Source organism: Falco cherrug, chromosome 5, assembly GCF_023634085.1.
Source record: "Falco cherrug isolate bFalChe1 chromosome 5, bFalChe1.pri, whole genome shotgun sequence".
Taxonomy (NCBI): domain Eukaryota; kingdom Metazoa; phylum Chordata; class Aves; order Falconiformes; family Falconidae; genus Falco; species Falco cherrug.
This window is the reverse complement of record NC_073701.1, coordinates 72,532,916-72,554,555: the sequence shown is the minus strand read 5'-3', so window position 1 is coordinate 72,554,555 and position 21,640 is coordinate 72,532,916. Positions and strand designations below refer to the sequence as shown.

Genomic DNA, 21,640 nt, shown 5'->3' with positions numbered 1-21,640 from the left:
CACTCCCTTCAGACAGTAGTGCAGTCAGAACTTTAAAAGATGCCTTGAATTTTAAATTGAGGGAAAACTAATCATCTGGATATTTCCCACGTGCTTTCTTAAAGTAAAATGAATTTTGTGTCTTTTCTAAATTAGTATAATCAATGAAAACTGTTACTGTATTTGGATACTGAGATACTTCATTGATTTGTCACTGTCTTTCTCTTCTCTGTTTTCAGGCTGGAATGCAGCAAGAGAGAGTGTGAGTCCGAATTGAGGAGTGAGATTCAGCATTATCAAAAGACATGTGAAATGTTGCAGGAGGAAAAAAAAGACCTTTTGATGCAACTTGACGGGTCTCAGAAACTGTACAGCAAGTCTCAGATCGAACAGCAGAAACTGGAGTCAGAAATCAGCAGCCTGAGAGACCAGCTTGCTGACTTACAGAATTCCTTCACCAAATGTGAATTGGTCAGAGAGGAGCTGGACAGTATGGTCAAGCAACAAGAGACCAGTATCCAGAACTTTAAATTCAGCTGTGAACAGCTTGAGGCTGATCTGCAAGCTTCCAAGGACCTAACAAATAAGCTGCATGAAGAAATTAGTGCCAAAGATCAAAAGATCATTAGTTTGCTGTCTGCAAAGGAAGAAGCAGTTATAGCAGCTCTATCTGAATTACAGCAGCAACATTCTGAAGAGATGAAAGAGCTGGAGCATAGGCTGAGTAAGGAGGAAGAAGATAAAAAAGCCTTGGAAAATGAGAAGAACAAATTTCTTGATAAATTTGATTGTCTCACTGAAAAGATGAAGATAAGCAGAGAAGAAAGTAAGCAGCAGAAGGCACAACTGGACTCCTTCACCAAGTCCATGTCATCTTTGCAAGATGACAGAGATCGCATACTGAGAGACTACAAGCAACTTGAGGAACGTCATCTTGTTATAATCTTGGAAAAAGACCAGCTAATTCAAGAGGCTGCTGCTGAAAACAATAAGCTCAAGGAAGAAATTAGAAGTTTTCATAGCCAGATGGATGACCTCAACTCTGAGAATGCCAAGCTGAATGCAGAGTTGGTGCGATATAGAGAAGACCTGAACCAAGTGATTTCAATAAAGGACTCCCAACAGAAACAACTTCTCAAAACACAGCTTCAGCGGATCCAAACTCTGGAAAAAGACAAGACAATCATAGAAACACAGCTGAAAGAGTCCGAGCATACTCAGGATGATCTCAGGAAGTGCATGGAAGCCTTGAGAGAGGATAAAGTCAGTATGTCTCAAGAGATTGAAACCCTTACATCCTCTCTTTCTCAGGTGCAGAGTGAGATGACAGCATTACGTGAGGGGGGTCCTATCATGGAGTGTCAAGCACAACTGAAGGCCCAAGAGGAAGAGGCACGAGAACTGAGTCATAAGCTTTCCCTCTCACAGAAAAGGATAACAGAACTTGAGGGGGAACTGGTATGTGTTCAAAGGGATGCATCCAAGAGAGTGGAAGAAGCTGAGAACAAGCTTCGGAAGGAATTGAAACACCTACATCATGATGCAGGGATAATGAGGAATGAAACAGAAACAGCAGAAGAAAGAGTAGCAGAATTGGCACGGGACTTAATGGAAATGGAACAGAAATTTCTTGCAGTCACAGATGAAAACAAAGATCTCAGAGCTCAAATTCAGTCTTTTGGGAAGTCCATGAGCTCTCTTCAGGATAGCTGGGACCAGGCCAATGAAGAGCTTCATGTTTTGAAACAGAAATACACTGCAGACTTAGAGGAACAAAAGAGTCTAGTGCAGAATCTTCATGAACAGATGGTTCGGCTACAAAAGGAGCAACATTCCACTGCCAGGGACCGAGATACAGTGAGGTCTGAGCTGACAGAACTGCAGAAAGCCAGTGATGAAAGAGGTCTCTTGGCCCAGATTGAGAAACTTAATCAGAAGCTGAGAGCCAAAGATGATGAGCTTCTCCGTTTGTCTTCAGAACTGGAAGGCTCTTCCAACCAAGTCAAATCTTTCTCCAAGGCTATGGCAAGCCTGCAGAATGAGCGAGACAGTCTGCTGAATGAACTGGACAAAATACGTAAGACTGAAGAAGTGAAGCAACAAGCAGAAGGGAACACTTCCTCCACTCTTTCAGAAGTGCAGAGTCTTAAGAAGGCACTGTCCTCCTTGCAGGATGACAGAGACAGAGTAGTAAGTCTTTGTTCTGTCTTCCTGCTCTTACTTAAAGCCCCATTGGAGATTTGGATCTTCAAATCTGCTATTTGCAGTGTGAAACACAGATTATTGTCATCACAGAATAGTTGAGATTGGAAGGGACTTCTGGAGACCTTCTAGTCCAACCCCCTTGTTCAAACAAGGTCAGTTGGAATAGGTTGCCCAAGGCACTGTCCAGTTGGATTTTGAGTATCTCCATAGGTGGATATTCCACACTCTCTGGGCAGCCTGTTTTTATATCTGTCTGGAAATGGTTTCCAGAACTAGTTGCTCTATCGCCTTCCCAGGGATAGAGATGAGGTTGACCAGCCTGCAGTTCCCCAGTTCCTCCTTCCTGCAGGTAGGGATGACATTTGCTTTCTTCCAGTCCTCAGGAACCTCTCCCAGTCACCATGACCTTTCAAAGGTAATTGAGTTGCCTCCCAGTGACAATAGCACTTGTGGGCACACTATCAGATCCCATGGATTTAGTATGTGTCATCTGTGTTATCTTCTCTGTCATATGGAAGCTGTGATTTCAGGTTTCTCTTGTTAGCTTGATTTAAAATACAGAATCGTAGAAATAAGATACAGGTTCCCTGTTAACCTGCTTAGGCCACATCTGTGGAAGCTTTTGATTTGTCTTGGGTTTCTGCAGGAGACTAGAGCAAAGGCTTGGCTCTGTTTCTCCTCTTAGCAGCTGATTATCAAGACAGGTCCAAGGCATTGCAGCTTCATTTTGATATCCTTACTTGCATATTTAATGTTTCTGTGTTTGTGAAGGCTCTGGCCTTTACAATGCAGCTCAGCAAGCTTCAGAGTTCTAGTTGCTGGTCAGATGACCAACTTTTACAATCATTTTCCACTGACACTTAGTCTGTCTTAGTTTTCCCTTCTGTTAATTCACAACAGACTTTGTGATACTGTCTTAAACATTTTCTCCTTCTTGTCCATTTTGTATCTCAGTTATTTGAAGATTTATGTCTCCTCTACTGCTGTTTTGTTGAACTTGCATATCTGTGTAGCACTGCTAATACTGAGATAGATCCTCAGTAGAGAGATCTCCTGACTCGTTAGTTGGTCCCTGTTTCCAAAGTCAGTCACATTGTCTTGTCCTGATTGCAGTGATGGATGCGTAATGACAACTTATTTCTAATCCCAGTCTGAGCAGACTGTCAAATGGATTTTATTTTCTCAGTTCCCTGGTTTACCCTAAATACCAACCTCAGGAGTTATTCTTAACTAGCTCCTGTCTCAATTTTTCTTCCTCTGAATAAGGGTATTAATACTGTAGTCTGGGGTCTTTTTATTAATATATGTCAAATCTTCATGGAAGGTCTCAAAATTCACTACTCTCATTAACAGCAGAATTCTCTGAGGGTTTTTTTTCTGAGCAGTTTTTAGTAGACTGCTCTAATCACTGATTCAGTTTCTAGTTTCTCTGTCATCTGAATGTGACTTTTTTTCTCCATATGCCACAGAGAAATGCTTTTAAACACTTGTAAGTAATAAACCTAGCTGCTTGCTCAGTTATCACACACACTGATGTTTCCTTTCAATTAAAGGTGAGAGAGCTGAAGAATCTGCAGCAGCAATACATACTTGTCGGGGTAGAATCAGCTGAAAATTCTCGCTTAAAAGCACAACTGCAGGAATATCAGCAAGACGCAGACAAACAGCAGCTTCTTCAAGAACAGCTGAAGCAAGAAAGCATTTTCTACCAGCAGGAGCTCCAGCAACTTAGGTGAGAATTGTCTGTCTTCTCGCTGCCTCAGAGATACAAATGTGCTGTTTCTTTCTTTCTAAGAGCACTTGTGGACAAAAGGCAAAGAAAGCATCGAGAAGCTCAGCCTTACCTGTGTCAGCTGTCACTCATTTTGCCCTGTTCGGGGGTGGGCACACGCTTCCCTTGTTCAGCTTTTGCCTCAGGCTTAGGGCAAAGGATTACAGCCCAGCATATTGGAAGGAAATGCCTGTGTGAAATAGATCAATGACCTCTTCATTTTTATTTCCTTCATCTAGTGGTGGCCAATATCATCTGTTCGAGAGAAGACAGTTTCTCGTATTGGAACTTATGTATCCCACTGATATCATTGTTTAGAAAAAACTCATTTTGTATGACTGTATAATCCTTCGTTTCACTTGCTTTTTTTAAAAAAGTGTGTAATTCAAGTCTAGTAAATTGTCATTTCCAAGTGGACTGAAACTAGTCAGACAAATATGCTCGGTTCTAAAAAGGGGAAAACAGTCCTTTCAGGTACTTCAGCGATCCCTCTAAGAATGACTGAACCTGGAGTAAAAGGGTTTGGGGTTTCTGTGGAAAGATACATGGTTTATCTTTGTCCAAAGTGATATAAAAACTTATAGTGGTCCTTCCCTCTCCCCCTGCCCCCAGTCTGACCCTCAAACTAACACTTAAGATCTTGTAGTCTTGAAGCAGTTTACAAATTTTATTTATCTCTGATAAAAGGGATATTTTTTTCCCCTGTCTAGCTTCTACAATGTAAATGAAGCTTAGGCCTCAAGTTTGCATGTTGGGATCAGTGCTGTGGTTCTGGTGCATATTTGACTGAGGCAACGATAATGTTATGATGACAAGTGTCATTGTCAATGACTTGCTTGACAAAACTCTCTGTGCACTAAGATCAAAACAATCTTCAGGAGTACCAAATGTGTAAGCATTGAACAATCTGCAGGATTGAGCAAAATATGGAATGCTTCCTTAAACTTGATTTTAAGGTTCCTGTACATAAGTGGTTTATTTTGGTTTGGTTTAGTTATGAAACTTTATTTCTGGCAAGGGGTGATGATAGCAAATATAATCATCCTCAGCTCATTCTGAGCAGGATACCTGGATATCATAAGTGATAGTGGTAACTTCCTGCTAATTTCCTTTGTGTCGTACTGGGCAGACAAGAGAAAACTACCTGGGAAAAGCAGAACAGCAGCATAAAGGAACATTACCTGATGGCCATAGCAGAAAAGGACAAGCAACTGAGCCATTTACAAAGGATCACACAAGAAATGAAACTGTCCCTCGGCAAATCTCATGTTGTAGAGGAGCAGTACCAAGCAAAGGTGGGTGGAAATACACAGACTCTTTATCGCATGGAGATGTGGGGCTTGAAATTCAGCCTTGTATTGTTGCTTGTATTCAGTTTGTACAGACTGCAGTATCGGATTTTGTTGTGTGACCTCCAAGGACTATACCAACAATGCAAGTTGGATCACTGAAAACCTTTAGAAAACTCTGACCTACTCTTCTGTGCTCTTCCCTTAGTTTGTGGTTCATAATGTTTCAAGAGAGAGAGAGACAGGGCTTCCTAGGCCCCCTAGGTCCTTCTAAGCAGTATGGAACTTATCAGGTTGGTCTTCCTGGCTATTTTAGGATTGCTTGTTCCACTGTATTTGAATCAGATCTTCTGGTTTAGTTCTTGTCACATTGTCATGATGTCATGTTGTAATTTTTAAGTTTACTATGAATTTTTAATGCTGTTTTTACTGCGACAGGGATCTACAATCCTGACTTCAGCCTAGAGAGGCTGAGGATTGAACTTGGGACTTTCTGCCTCTTTCTCTTGTATCACACTCCTAAAAGTGGAATGGAATATGTTGAGTATTTTGCTTGTTCTAGGGAAAACCACTTGTGTGCTGCCTGTACAATATCATTATGAGCAAGAGGAGAACTCTCCTGCCTACATCTGTAATGTTCCAGTGAGAAGCTTTTATCTCAATGGAGAAGGGAGAAAATCTTCCCTTATCCCTTTGATGTATACGTGCATATATGCAAAGAAAAAGCTAGAGCAATGTGCATGTGGTGCTTTCCAGGAGAATGCCTCAGTGCTAACCTTTTAGTCTGTGTTGAATGAGAGCAATGTGGATGTTGCTTTGGTTTTTCCTTTGTTTTTCTTATTCTCATCACTTTTTTTTCCCTTCCTGTACTGTACACAGCTTTAAGACCACTTTTGAGAAGGACCCATCGTATGTGCAAGTTCAGTGATCTTTCGTAATTGTTTGGGTTTTCAGATGGCTTTTAGGATATTTCTGTTTAGTCCCCATTTGTTGTTTTGCCTGAGCAGACCAAGTTCCAGGCCTAGGGATAATGTTGGGCTTTGACCCTGGAATACTAAACAGAGAGGACTAATACAAGAGTGGGTTGTCAGGTGTGCAGTATATTTTGCATTGTTCTTTCCCTGGCAGATGTCTTCAGAAGTTCTGAGAGGGGACTTCTCAAGCCTAGAAACAGAGACAAAACATCTCCAGGCCCAGCTGAATGACAGTCTGAAAGAACTGCACCAAAAAGAGCTCAGAATTCAGCAGTTAAACAGCAAGGTACCGATCATATTTTATACTTGCTTGCAGAGTCTGGGATGAGGAATGTGGGGAAGAGGGTAGGCTTGAATAGGGCTCAGGGAGCAGGAGTGAATCTCTCTGTTCTTGTGGGCATTCAGTGAAGTAACAAAATCAGAAATACTAGTTAAGAGACTTCTGCAGATGATCTTGTATATCCCTCTGTTCCTCAAAGCAGCACTAGATTGGGTCACCCATGACTTCGCCTAACTGAGTGGAGAAAAAAAGAGAGATTCCAGAACCTCTCTGGGCCCTTGTCCAATGCTGCTTTACACTTTTAATGCAGATGCTTTTTTTAATGTCTACAGCCCCTTATTATATTATCTGCCACTATCAAAAAGAGTTGAGCTCTATCTACTTTATGACTCCCTTTAGTTTAATTGTAAGCTATTATAAAATGAGCCTTTAGCCTCCTCTTTAGCATGCTGAAGCAGCCAAGCTGTTACAAGCATCACCTTTTCCAATCCCTTGATGATCTTATCACCCTTTTCCTGGACTACTTCCCATTTCTCTATCCATTCTAGAATCCTTTAGGTTGGAAAAGACCCTGAAGAGATTAGAGCCCAACTGTTAACCTAACACTGCCAAGTCCACAGTTAAGCCACGTCCCTAAGTGCCACATCTACATGTCTTTTAAATACCTCCAGGGATGGTGACTCAACCACTGTCCTGCACAGCCTGTTACAATGCTTGACAAGCCTTTTGATGGAGAAATTTTTGTTAATGTCGAATCTAAACTTCCCCTGGCACAACTTGAGGCCATTGGCTCTTGACCTATCATTTGTTACTTGGGAGAAGAGACTGACTTCCCATCAGCAGGCAGGTGTTCAACCATCTCCAGGAAAGCAGGACTCCATCACACACAACAGTTACTTGGGAAGACAAATGTCATAACTCTAAATGTGTCCCCCACTTCCTTCTTTTTCCCCCAGCTTTATATGCTGAGCATGATGTCATATGGTCTGGAATATCATTTTGGTCAGTTGGGGTCAGCTGTCCCAGCTGTATCCCCTCCCAGCTTCTTGTGCCCGCAGCCTTCTTGCGCGTGCAGTGGTGTAAGAAGCAGAAAAGACCTTGACTCTGTGTAAGCTCTGCTCAGCAATAACAAAAACCTCTCTGTATTATTGTTGTGGTTTAACCCCAGCCAGCAACTAAGTACCACACAGCTGCTCCCTCACTCCCCGTCCCTGCCCCACCCCAGTGGGATGAGGAGGAAGATCAGAAGAAGGTAAAACTCATGGGTTGAGAGGGTTGAGATAAGAACAATTTAATAACTAAAATAAATTAAAATAATAATATCACAGAGTACATTTGTAATTGTGATGAAAAAGAGAGAGAGAGGGAGGAATTAAACACAAGGTGGAGGTGGGAGGGAGAAAAAACCCAAGTAATCCACAATACAATTGGTCACCACCTGCTAACTGATGCCCAGCAAGTGCCTAAGCAGTGGTCAGTGGCCCCTGGCCAACTCCCCCCAGTTTATGTACTGAGCATGACATCCCATGATACGGAACATCTCTTTGGCTAGTTCGGGTCAGCTGTCCTGGCTGTGTCCCCTCCCAACTTCTTGTGTACCTGCTCACTGGCAGAGCATGGAAAATGAAAAGTCCTTGATTTAGATTCAGCGCTACTTAACACACTGATGCTTTAGTTGTTGCTATCAACATTGCTCTCATACTAAATCAAAAACATAGCATCAACTACTAAGAAGAAAATTAACTCTATCCCAGCCAAAACCAGCACATCCACTAAGTGGGTCACCTTGTTGTAGAAGGAGATCAGATTAGTTGATCAGGACCTGCCTTTCATAAGCCCGTGGTGTCTGGGCCTGTCACCTGGTTGTCCTGTATGTGCCATGTAATGGCGCCCAAGGTGATCTGCTCCATAACCTTCCCCAGCACCAAGGTCAGGCTGACAGCCCTGCAGTTCCCAGATCCCCTTCTGGCCCTTCCTGTAGATGGGCATCATGCGAACCTCCAGTCAACTGGGACCTCCCCAAATGAAAATGAGTGACCTAAAACCAGTCCCAGGATTCCAGATATAGTCTTACCGGTACCAAGCAGAGCAGGCAATAGCTTCCCTCAATCCGCTGGCCTTGCTTCTCCTAATGTAGGCCAGTAGACAAGTTTGCCTTGTTCACAATGAGGATGTACTCTTGGCTTGTATTCAGCAGGGCAGCTGCTCCCTGGTCCTTTACAGCAGAGCTGTTGCCTCGGCAGCCTTTCCCCAATCTGTACTGATGCATGGGTTTTGCCTCAGATGCAGAAGTTTGCCGTTTCCCTTATTGAACTTGAGATCTCTGTTGGCCCAGTCCTCAAGTTTCTTAAGGTCCCTCCAGGTTGACATTTTGGTCTTTGTCATGTGAGCCACTCCTTAAAATTCAATATTGGCTGCGAACTTGCTGATGCTATGATCTATGTCGTAACTTATATTGCTGTCAATGTTGAGCAGTATGTGCCCCAGGTGGGCCCCAGGAGTATTCTGCTCACTGCTGGCTCTCAAGCCGTTTATCACTGCCTTTGAGTCCAGTGGTCCAGCTAGTTTTTGACTATGCAGCAGTTAATTTGTCTACTTCATAGCTCCTTAGTTTCCAAATGTGAATACTGTAGGTGATGATGTTAAAAGCTTTATGTACTGGAGCTGGGTTGGAGTTAATTTTCTTCATAGCAGCCCCTGGGGTGTGGTGTTACAGCTGTGTGACTAAAGCAGTGCAGATAACACACCAATGTATTAGCTGTTGCTGAACAGTGCTTGCACAGCATTAAGGCCTTTTCCATTTCTCACTCTGCTCTCCCTGTAGTGAGGAGGCCAGGGTGGGCAAGAGCTTGGGAGAGGTCATAACTGGGACGGCTGACCTGAATGGACCAGAGGGGTATTCCAGGCTGTATATAGATCACATTCAGGAGGATCAGTGACAGTAGTGTCTGAATCAGTAACTTTTCTGCCACTGAATTTTAGTGCCCTTTCTCTAAAGTGACCAGAGAGAGAAAGGAGGAGGGAGAAGGAAGGAAGACAGAGGAGGAGAGGGGAGAGAGAGGGCAGGTTGGCAGAGGAACAATGAGGGAAGGATGGAGGGGAGAGCAGGAGGAGGAGGGGGCAGAGGAGGGAGAGGGACACCAGACAAAGGGACCAGAGAGCAAGATTATGTGAAGAAAGTTGTTCCCAAGTTCTGTTTCTATTGTCAGTAGTTCTTTGTAGCCTTTTGCTTTCTAGACTCCTGAAGGAAGTACCTCCATTGGAAGACATGCTGGCAGTCTTCAGTGCTGCCTGCGATATTGAAAAAGTTTCTGTACTTCAGTGCAGTATCCTATTCCCATGTTGAAATGGAAGACTCAGAATTTAGCCATCTTCAGAAAGAGAGTTGCATTTAAGGAGAAAGGAAGAATATAAAATCATAATTTATTGATGATATTTTGGAAAGGTTTAGGTCAGTCTCAGCACTTTAGAAATCTTGTTTTGAAAATGTGTTACCCTGTACATCATGTTGATGTTTTGGGACTCATGTTCTGGAAACCTTAGCCACAAGCTACTGTTGGAGATTGTCACTGATCTTTGTAACCTGCAGTGTGGTAGTTCCCATCTCAATAGAATTCTCACCCTCAGTTACACAGAGAACAATTTCGCTTTCACAAAAATAAAAGTTCTTTACTTAGCAGTTGTGTTCTCTTCTCAGCTGTCTCAGGTCTTTGAGGAGAAAAATGCCCTCTCCCTCCAGCTGCGAGGTAGCAGTCGGAACATCTGTGAGAGCCATCAGCACTACAGTGAGGTGCTGAACCGCTGCATGGTGCTTGAAAGGCAGCTTCAGGAGCTGCAGTCTGCAGACAAGGGCATGGTAAGGGTGGTCGTCTTGGTGTAAGGGAGGGAAAAGCTTATTGCGGATGGCTCCGCTAACTGCAGCGTTGTAGCTACTTTTTATCCTCTTCATTCAGTGCTACCTACCATACATTTGTGCTTTCTTTCAGGAGCTGTTTACAACAGATGCTGCTCCAGGAGCACCCCAAGAAAAGAATGAGCCTCAGAGAGGCAGTTACACACCAGAACTGCAAGAGTTGCAGCTGAGGTAAAGAAAGCCTGAGAAAACGCTCGGGAATGGTAGTCCTGATGGAGGTCTTTAGGCTAGTGATGAGGCTGTTTCTGTTACTTTCTGTCAGAGTGTTGGGAGAATTCAGTTCCACACCTTGTGGAAGTGGAAGGGCTATTATATGCACTTGACAGCTGTTGTTAGGTATCTTTTTGGGTAGGACTTCAAAAAATGAAGAGACAACATGCAGCAGCAATTCCAGCTAACCATCACCGGCCAAATGAGCATCTTTGATTTGATGGGCTGGGTCCCTCAGTAACTGCTGAAGTGTATCAGTGGTCCTGGTCTCAAGGCTGGTAGCTTGAGGGCGTCTGGAATTGAGACCTAGCACATGATTCCTTGTAACCTTCTGGAACTAAGATCTAGCACGTGATTGCTGATGTCCTTTCAAAATAATTTTCAGAAGGTGGGGCCACAGGTGACAGACCCAAGAAGCTCCTTCCTGATGTGACACAGAAGTTTCAAGAGATTTATTTTCTCTTTTGCTTTCCAAATAATTTAAATATTAATAAGAGATAACCAAGTCTTCTGTGTGAAGTGGAAGGGAACTGGAGTCTGTTCACATACTGCATCAATGAATACTACAGAAACAGAATAACAGTCCATGAATTAGCCCTTGTTTTGGTATATGATTGGTTATTTTCTGACAGGTTGTCCGAAACGGAACATTTACATAGCAGCACAAAGCAGGATTTGAGGTATTTAGAGGAGCAGCTGGAGGAAGAACGGGATCGTCGTCTTGCTGTAGAGGAGGCGCTCTCTGCAGCACAGGATCAGATCAGGAGGTGAGGGAGCTTGAACAAACAGGCAGTATCACCATAAAAGTAGGGTGATCCTAGCTCTGTGTTCGTCTGCACTTCATTACCTACTTCTGTCAAATGTCACTTAGGCGCATAGAAATGACTATACCTTGTCTATCACAGAATGGTTGAGGTTGTGGAAGGGACCTCTGCAGGTCATTGGGTCCAATGCTGCTGCTCCAGCAGGGCTACCTAGAGCCAGTTGCCCAGGATCAAACCCAGACAGTGCTTGAGTATCCCCAAGGATGAAGGCTTCACAAGCTCCCTGGGCAACCTGTGCCAATGCTCAGACACTCTTACAGTTAAAAAAAAAAGTTTCCTGATGTTCAGACTGTTGTTCAATTGTAGACAAAGCTAGAATGAGACAGCGGACTAGACATTAAGACAAATTTTGACTAGAAAAGAGATGCCAGCTTTCTCAATGAGTTAAATTAACTACTGGAAAATATGATATGGAGACTTGGAATTGGGTGAAGGCAGAAGAGGAATTTTTGTACTTCCAGGGGATTTGTCTCCTCAGTAAGCACCTGTCTGTCCTGGGCGAAACAGTCTTGACTTGAAGAATGTCATTCAGTTTTAATGTATTGCAAATTAACATAAAGTTTTAATTAATTTTGGTATTAAGAAACAATTAAACACAGGTAAAACACTTCCCCTGTGCCTTTCCCAGGCTCAACTTTGGTCTAGACACCTCTCCTCCCCTCTTCCTAGTCCCATTGTTTGCACTGCACGTTTTGCTTAGTCCCCTTGGTGAGGCAAAGGGCAGTGCCGGAGGCTGGGGCCAGTATGTAGTGATTTCTGTCTGCTGCTCCTTGTTTCTTACTCACTTCCTCTTCCCCTAGCAGCTACTACCTTTTGTTAAATATGTTTGAGCAGAGACCGTATACTCCTTTGGCTGTAGTTTTGGCACACAGCGAGGCATCATTCGTTGCTAAGTCAACTGTAACCGGCTGTGACTGGTACAGAGCCCTTCACGGCCCCCTGCCATACAGCTCTCCCTTGCAACTCCCTGGTACCAAAATCTTGCCATTTATACCCAATAAACTGTGTATCTCAGGTTACTTGACAGATGCCCTTATAGTCAGCAGAGAAAAGGAGGCTGACCTAGACTAGATGTGAGGATCAGGGTGCAGTAAGTCACATGTTAGAAATATGTGCTTCTCCTTGGGTTTTATCATGTAACTTGATTGTAGGCACTTGTGCTGTGCATTTCCTGGTAGTTAAAATAAACATCACTGTTGGAGTCTTTTACATGAAAACAGAGATTTTCTTCTGACACACATGCTAATTCAGCAAAACAATAATGGTCTGTATGGAAGAATTCTGGATGAAGTTCCCTGGTAATTGCTATACAACACAGACAACTGTAGCCCCTTCTAGCGTTCAAGTCTATGAAACCCTTCTGCAACTGATTTCCCTTCACTAACCAATGCTAGCCTGAAGATATGACAGTGTTGCTTCCACATTTCACCCCTTAGTAGTATCTTGCCAATCCTGAATATCTGTCACTAAAAAATAGTAAGAACCAGCATTATTGGGACCAGAGCTGACTTCCAAAATAATTTCAGGGAATTTAAAATACACAGTTAAATCATCTGCCCTGGCTTCCTTCAAGTCACACACTATGAAATTTCACTTGAAAAGCCTCATGTAGAACACAGAGACCTTAATTAAGTTAGAGTTCAAAATTCTTGGAAGACAAAAGGGAAAAAACAGCACCTAAAAAAAACAGTTTTGAAGTGACAGGATATAAATCAGGTAAGAAAGGGCTCCACTGTCAGCAGCTGAATTGTCCTGTCTACTGGAGAGGAATGGTGATCTGCACATCATGCAGTATGGGAGTTCTACCTTTCTCTCTGGCTATGGCCGTGACGGTGGGCACGGGAAGTGCCAGTCACTTGAGCAGGTATAACTGGCATGGAGAGCACAATGTGCCTGCTTTCTTACAGTTTCACCAGCCTGGTGGAGCAGGGAGAACTGCTGCTACCTGGGTCACCCAGTCCTCCTGATGAACTTGAGCTCAGGAGGCACTACAGTTGTACGAATGGAACCAGTTCTTGTCAAGTGAGGCCATGACTTGCTTCCAATGGTTGATTACTTTTTGAAAAATGCCTCTTTTCCTAAACTTGTCTACCGTGTTGGTTTGGGGCATCATAAGAAACTGAATTTAATTTCATTGTTTTCTGCTGCAGGTTGCAGTCAAATGATTGGACATCTTCCTTAAGTGCTAGCATTGATATGGCTCCAGGTCATGAGCATTCCTTGCTGATTGACTCCATGGATAATAATTCCAGCCAAGTAAGAATTTACATTCACAGCTGTTAATAATGTGAGCCCTGGCTTATGCAAGAAAACGTGGACTGAAAACCGTGTACCTATAGCAGTCAAATCCTTCTGTAGGCACATTCAAATCTGGGTTTCTGTAGGTTTCTGCTCTGGTCTTGCTCTGTTTGCCACACCAAAAGCCACACACTGTTCTGATTGTGGCTTTGCTATGGCCTGCATAAGCAGAGTAAGTTTCAGAGCTCCCTAAAATGTAGGCTAGCATTACCTATGCCTAAAATGTGGTCCCAGGTTCTTTGTGGAATATTCAAGGCCTCAGTAGTGAGCAGATAGGCAGTCTGTGCAAACAGCGGGCAATCTCATGCATAAGAAGTGTAGTGTAACTGGCCCTAGCATCTGAGATGCCTGGAGAGTCTGTCCTTTTGATTAGGGACAATCTCAGTTTTTCCTCACTCACTGTCTTTCAAACCTGTGTCAGTCAGGCTGGGAGCCAAAGTGGAGAGTTCATTTTTCACGGTTCTGAATGACAGCCTGGCAGTCACCTGTCCTGTTTTGCTACAGATGAAGCCCTGCTGAAGTCTTTGCTCTCTGGTCTCTTCAAGATTTGGGGGTGGTGCTCTCAAGAGCAGCATCAGCAGAATTATGGCAAGAGCCATAACTGGACACTACTTTGTGCTCATGCACAAAGGTTTGTTACTAGAATAGACAGTTTTCTTTCTATTGGAACTTTCCCAGTAGATGTTACATTGTCTGAGGACTCCTGGAAGGGCCCCTGTAGAGCGAGGTCACTCTGCAGCAGCTTGTTCAACAGCTTCAGAAGTCCTTTCAGCTGCAAGGGTGAAAGAACACAACAAATAGTAACTCTTCTAGGCCGGAGAGTGAAGCAGAATTCCTAGTAGCTCAAGGTTCTAGCAGAAAAGTAACATCAATCCATTTGTTTATATTTCACTCAGAGGGGCTAGAAATTTGTAGAGATCAAGTATTAGAGGGAGATGTTCTGCATTCTGTCACCCTTTCTCAAGGAAAATTGGAGAATGCTGGTTCACGAGAAACCTGCAGAGAACAGGGGAAGGGGAACATTTCACTGAGGGTTGGCTCTAGAGGTCGAGTCCAACAGTGGAATGGGTTTGGGAAGGTTCATACTACTTATCTTAAACTTATTTTCATGGTTTGGAGAGCTCTGAGTGAAGGCAGCTGGGGACATAGCCATTCCTGGTACTGACTGGTCTCTCTTTTACTCTTCCAGACTCGGAATGTCCTTGGATTACGACGCCTGTTACGCTCTCTCTTCCGTTCCCGGACCCACTTGCCTCTGCTAGTGGCCATGTATCTGCTTGCTCTTCATGTCCTGCTCTTCCTGTGCTTTACAGGCCACCTATGAACAGGAATAACAGCTTCTTCTTGAGCCGCAGCCCTCTGTGTAATGAGGTCCTGCATTCCCTATTGACAGGGTAGCACTTCACCCAGCTGCCTTCTTTTTCTCAATCAGCCCTTAAGGAGCAGCTGCACCCAGCAGCTTGCACCTAGGTTGCTTGCTGTCGAAGTATGCAGCAGCCGATGCTGATATTTGGGATCCGTTTCCAGGACATCTGCCATTGCTTTGGTGTTTTTAAATGAGTGGCATGTTTTCTGAGCCAGGGTTCTTGCACTACAAGCTTCAAGGACAACATCTATTCATGTACCTGGAGTAGCACCACTCATTTTATATAGTATTGTGCTGTGGGTGGGAATAAGAAAAATATTTTTGAGTTGCTTAAATAGCTCAGCACTTCTAGGAACTGCAGGATCTTCCCCCTCTTAGACTGAATCAGTGATTTGGGTAGCTAGGTAAAGAAGAGAGAAGCTTCTTCCCTGTCTTCCATTCCTTAGATTTGCTCTGTGGCTCAGTGCTGTTTGAAATGCATATCCTAAGGAAGTTGTGGACACTTTAAGGAACATGAATTCCAAAATTATGTTTCCTGCTCGGTTGCATCTCCTGTTCAAGAAAGGCCAAAATTAGTATATCCAGATGTGCTGAGCATTCCATCTAAAAGCAGCCATATGTCTGCCTTGACAAGCCTGTAAAATAATGTCAGTAACCTAGTGAATGAAAAGGAATAGGAAACAAGAAACTTTTTAGCTCAGAGTTAATAACCTTGCTGTTTGTAGCATCTGTGCACCTCTCACAATGGAAGGTGCTTGCATACCTCTTGAAATGAGAGCAGCTGTGCTCCTGCATTCTTGTCCACTGAACCCTTGTCACAAGATTAAACCCACAGAGACTGTTTTGAAGGGTTCCATAATGTGGTATGTGGGCCCAAATCAAAGGCAGAAGCTCCAGAAATAATCTTTTCCCCCTGTGCTGAGGAAGGGACTAGAGTTCTGAAACCTTCTGGCATCTCCGCTTTAGGAAAAGCGTGTTGTAGAAAGCTAGTGCTGGTCATTGGACTTGTCTGAATCTAAAGCAAACTGATGCAAATGGACTTGATCTTATAGGCTATATGGAAAGCTGTGTTTTCTAAAGAATTCCTGAATATGTCCTGGAATTGAGACTGCTGTCTTCCAAAGGGAAAATCCTAAATGCAAAGAAGATAGACCCAGCTGAGTTCCCTGTCAGAGACCACCAAGTGGTCATTCTGTTCAGAGTACTTGCCAGGATTGTATCTGTTTCTTGCCAGATTATTAAGTCACATTTTTCCCATGGGGAAAGAGGTAGTTCATTTGATGCTGCTGGTAAACTAAGATTCTCTAGCCTGTTTGAGGATGGATTGATTTCATCATGGTAGCTAAAATAACTGGATCTCTGGCAGGTCCAGATCATTGGCATTATATATCCATTTGTGTACTATCCTTGATTATCTGTGTGGACTTCCTCAACTATATAAAAATCAAGTGACCAAATACTTTGCCTATAGCTTCCTGGGGCATGTGCTCCTGTATATATAATAAAGATTATTTTTTAGATGGAATTTGTGTGGTGTTGTCATGTAAATGTCAGAGGTCTTTCAAGGTTATAATGCTGCTGTATCATACCTTATCAGGACCACCATGTTGAAATAAGACAAGCATCTGCTGGTTCAGAGACATTTAAATATTTTGTACCTTCCAATGGAACAGTTAGAGCTTAGAGTAAATACGTAAATAAATAAAATGAAGCCTCGGAAGGAACTAGTGATTTGATAATCATAGTCTGACCTAACAGCTTTGTGGTTTGACCTAATGAAAGATGTTTCCTGTTTCAAACATTTCAGCTTTTTGTTTTTTTCTCTGATAGACCTGTCCAACCTAGTTTTTTGATTGATCCGCAGTAGAGTCTGAAAAGGAGATCACCAACAGAGCTGTGCTTTGCCATCTCTAGTACACACAAGCCAATTCAGCATGGCCACTACTGGGGCAGGTCCAGGATCTGTTTTAGTGCCAGGAGGAAAGCAGTGTTACCAGGGATAGTGGAAGCAGGTTACTGCGCGGAGCTGTAAGAGGAACCCTCCTTACCATTTCCTTTACAGAATAGGTATGAGGCTCTGAGTATGGCAGACAAAGCATGTGATGAGAGAGAAGAGGAGGAACCTCTGCAAGCACTCTCGCCAAGGTCAGATCAACTGACCCCTCGCAACAGGAGCTGCGTTAAGACCAGTGCTGAGAAGAGGCAACAGTGAGTCATGGTCATAGGTAACTGCCTCCTGAGCAGAACGGAGGTACCCATTTGCAGATCAGACCTTCTTTTCAGGTAGGTTGGCTGCCTCCCTGGGGCTTGAATGAGGGATGTCACCAGATAACTGACAAGCTTAGTACAGCTTTCAGACTATTACTCACTCCAGCTCATTCATGTGGGTACTAGTGATGTAACAACAAGAAGTCCAAGGTTGATTAAAAGAGATTTCAGGGCCCTGGGAAGATTCAGGAGCACAGGCAGTGTTTTCGTCAATCCTCCCAGCAATGGGGAGAGATATAGGAAGAAACAGGCACGCCTAAGACATTGATACCTGGCCCCAGAACCGGTGCCTCCACCAGAATTTCGTTTTTAATAGAAACAGGAGAGTCCTTAAAGCATAAGGTATGCTGTGGTGTGATGGGATCCACCTGTCCCGATGGGAGAAAAGCATCTTTGCTTGTAAAGTGGCAGGACTCATTGAGAGGGCTTTAAACTAGAATCAATGGGACAAGGGGATACTAACAGGAGAACTGAAGATAAGCCAAGGGTTGGCATGGCATTGCCTGAGGGTGGCAATGCTAATGGTAGCATTTACGCTGCTCCAGGGAGCACTGAGGGCTTAGCAGCACATCTGAAACGCTTGTAGACCAACACGTGCGGTATGAGAAACAAACGGGATGAACTGGAAGCGTTGGTCAGTTCCCAGAGCTATGGTGTCATTGGTGGTGTGCAATTTGGTATACTACTAATACAGAATTTGTTTAGTGTAACTTGCTTAGCATTAATAGTTAAATTTGCTGAAGGCTTAGGCCACAGGCTGGGAACTTTCACCTAGGTATGTTGAACTTTTAGCTAGTCAAGTAAAAGAAGGCCTCAGAGACAATGCAAGTCAGAAGATACGGAAGCTATGTTCATTAACAGAAGCTGCAACCTCAGAGATAAGAAACAGCCTGCCTAGAGACTGTCAAAGGACCCAGTGAAGAACAGGAAGACCCCAACCCTAATGTAACTACTGGTCTGAACTGTCACATGAGGGGTGGGGAATTTAGATTGTAAGGGTATGATTGCCCAGGGATTTCTTTGTTTGAGGTCCCTCTTTGGACGCACCCAGCTTGAGCTGTAGCACTATTGATACAATGTAATTAATTAGTTTATTAATAAAAATAGTTAATTAATAAAAATTAAATAATTAATCAAATGTAAGGACTTTACAGAAGAATCTCTTTTCAGGTTATTGATTCAGTGGAAACCTAGAGTCGAACCCTGTTACGGTGTCTGGCATGTGTAATTTCCATAACACTGGTATCGGTGAGACTTGGTGGAATGACTCCCAAGACCGGAGTGCTGGGATGGAGGGCTATAGGCTGCTCAGGAGGGGTAGCCAGGGCAGGTGAGGTAGAGGAGTTGCACTATATGTAAGAGAGGTTTCACTGTACAGCCCTTACAGTTATCGGTGATGTGGTTGAGAGCCTCTGGGTGAGGATTAGGGGGTGGAAAACAAAGTAGATGTCATAGTGAGTGTCTACTATCAATCGCCCAGCCAGAATGACAGCATTGATGTGTTATTCTGTAGGCATTTAGAAGAAATCTGTGGATTGATAGGCCTTGTCCTTATGGAAGATTTTAACTTCCCAAACATCAACTGGGAATTTCATACTGCTGTGAAGAGCAAGTCTAGGAAATTCCTGAAGTTTGTGGAAGACAACTTCTTGTTACAAGTACTCAGTGAGCCAACCAGAAAGATGCCCTCCTAGACTTGTTTAAATAGAAAAGGGCTGATGGGAGATGTGATGGTAGGTGGCTGTCTTGGCCACAGTGATCGTGAAACCATTGATTTTAAAATTTTCGGTGTAATGAGAAAAAAGGTCAGCAGTGTTGCTACACTGGATTTTGAGAGGAAACTTCAAGCTATTCAGAGAGCTACTTAGCAGTGTCCCCTGGAAATCTGCTTTTGAAGGTTTAGGAGTTGGCAAGTGCTGGTCAGTGTTTAAGAAGCACCTTTTAGAAGCACAGGAGCTGGCAATTCCACTGTGTTGAAAGTGAAGCAAGCAGTGAAGGCCGGCTTAGCTGAACAGACAACTCCTTGCAGAGCTCCAGAGGAAAAAGGAATTATACGATCTCTGGAAGTAAGGTCAGACTTTGCAGGAAAATTACAGAGCTGTGGTTCACCTTTGCAGGGAGAAGACATTAAAGGTCAAATCTCAGATTTTGAACTAGTCCACTGTTGTGTCAGACAACAAGAAAGGCTTTTTTAAGTAGCAAGAGAAGGTCTGAAGAAAACATTGGAGTGATCCTTGTTGAAGATGGTTACCTGACTAATAGGGGCAAAGAAAAAGCAGAAGCACTCTGCTTATTTTATCTTAGTCTTTAATAATATTGATAGACCTTGGGCTGCCTGGTCCCCTGAGTCAGAGGAACACAAGTGCATGAACAATGACTTTCCATTTGTGCACACTGAAATTGTAAGGGACCAGCTGCACCAGCTGAATGTTCACAAGTCCACGGGGCCTGATGGGATTCACCCCAGAGTACTGAAGGAGCTAGCGGATGTTATGGCAGGACCCCTCTCAATCATCCACCAAAGGTCTTGGGAGTCTGGGGACACCCCCCCTGAGTGGAAGCTAGCCAATGTTATTCCCGTTTACAAGAAGGGTGTGAGGGAAGACCCAGGAAACTACAAACCGGTGAGTATAACCTCCGTACCTGGAAAAATTAAGGAGATTGTACTGGGTGCTATTGAAAGATACGTAAAGAACAATGCAATCGGGCACAGTCAACATGGGTTCACAAAGTCCTGTTTAACTACTTTGATATCTTTCTATGATAAGGTCACCCACCTAGTGGGTCAAGGGAAGGTGGTGGGTGTAGTTTTTCTGGATTTTAGTAAGTCTTTTGATACTGTCCCTCACAGCATCCTTCTGGAAAAGTTGTCTCACTGTGACACGATCAGGTACACAGGGTGTTGAGTGAAGAACTGGCTGAATGGCCAGCCAGTCAAGGGAGGGGATTGTCCCACTGTATTTAGCGTTGGTGCAGCCTCACCTTGAGCACTGTGTGCAGTGCTGGGCCTCACCACTTTAAAAGGATGCTAAAGTCCTTGAATGCATCCAGAGGAGGGCAACAAAGTTAGTGACAGAGCAGGAAGGCACGTCCTTTGAGGACCGGCTGAGGACTCTGGGTTTGTCTAGTTTGCAGATAAAGGCTGAGAAGCAACCTCATTGCTCTGCAGCTTCCTGAGGAGGGGGCATGGAAAGCGAGGTGCTGAGCTCTTCTCCTTGGGATCCAGTGATAGGATGCATGGGAATGGTTCAAAGTTGCATCAGGGGCGGTTCAGACTGAACATTAGACTCATACAGTCATGGAATGGTTTGGGCTGGAAGGGACCAACTAGTCAGGAGACCATCTAGTTCCAACCCCCTGCCAGGGGCAGGGACACCTCCCACTAGACCAGGTTGCTCCAAGCCCCATCCAACTTGGCCTTGAACACTTCCAGGGATGGGGCATCCACAGCTGCTCTGGGCAGCCTGTGCCAGCGCCTCACCGCCCTCACAGTAAAGAATTTCTTCCTTAGATCTAATCTAAACCTGCCCTCTTTCAGCTTAAAGCCATTCCCCCTTGTCCTATCACTGCAGGCCCCTGTAAAAAGTCCCTCTGCAGCTTTCCTGTCAGCCCCTTTAGGTACTGGAAGGCCGCTCTAAGGTCTCCCCGGAGCCTTCTCTCCTCCAGGCTGAACAGCCCTGACTCTCTCAGCCTGTCTGCCTAGGAGAGGTGCTCCAGCCCTCTGACCATCTTTGTGGCCTCCCATGGGCTCACTCCAACATGTCCATGTCCTTCTTATGTTGGGCCCCCCCGAGCTTAACACAGTACTGTAGGTGGCATCTCAGGAAAGCAGAGCAGAGGGTCAGAATCACCTCCCTCGACCTGCTGCCCACACTTCTTGTGATGCAGCCCAGCATGTTGCTGGGTCATGCTGAGATTCTCATCCACCAACACCCCCAAGTCCTTCTCCTCAGGGCTGCTCTCAATCCATTCTCCGCCTAGCCTGTATTTATGCTTGGGATTGCACCAACCCAGATGCAGGACCTTGCACTCAGCCTTGTTGGTCTTGATGAGGTTTGCACAGGCCCACCTCTCAGGCCTGTTCAGGTCCCTCTGGACAGCATCCCTTCCCTCCAGCATGTCAACCACACCACTCAGCTTGGGGTCATTGGAAAACTTGCTGAGGGTGCACTTAATCCCAATGTCCATGTCACCAACAAAGATGTTAAACAGTGCCAATCCCAATACTGACTCCTGAGGAATGCTGCTCATCAGTGGTCTCCA

General features: G+C 44.2%; 1 protein-coding gene across 1 annotated transcript in view; it reads left to right on the top strand.

Moving 5' to 3' along the window:
• Nucleotides 1-16,634, top strand: part of GOLGB1 (golgin B1) — a 51,470-nt gene extending 34,836 nt beyond the window's left edge. The window contains exons 16-24 of the mRNA XM_055711159.1: nucleotides 219-2,169; nucleotides 3,738-3,916; nucleotides 5,085-5,250; nucleotides 6,373-6,504; nucleotides 10,196-10,354; nucleotides 10,485-10,582; nucleotides 11,254-11,388; nucleotides 13,596-13,701; nucleotides 14,933-16,634. Coding sequence (XP_055567134.1) covers nucleotides 219-2,169; nucleotides 3,738-3,916; nucleotides 5,085-5,250; nucleotides 6,373-6,504; nucleotides 10,196-10,354; nucleotides 10,485-10,582; nucleotides 11,254-11,388; nucleotides 13,596-13,701; nucleotides 14,933-15,067 — 3,061 coding nt within the window. The 3' untranslated portion in view covers nucleotides 15,068-16,634. The remainder of the gene's footprint in view (nucleotides 1-218; nucleotides 2,170-3,737; nucleotides 3,917-5,084; nucleotides 5,251-6,372; nucleotides 6,505-10,195; nucleotides 10,355-10,484; nucleotides 10,583-11,253; nucleotides 11,389-13,595; nucleotides 13,702-14,932) is intronic.
• The last annotated feature ends 5,006 nt before the right edge of the window (nucleotides 16,635-21,640 follow it).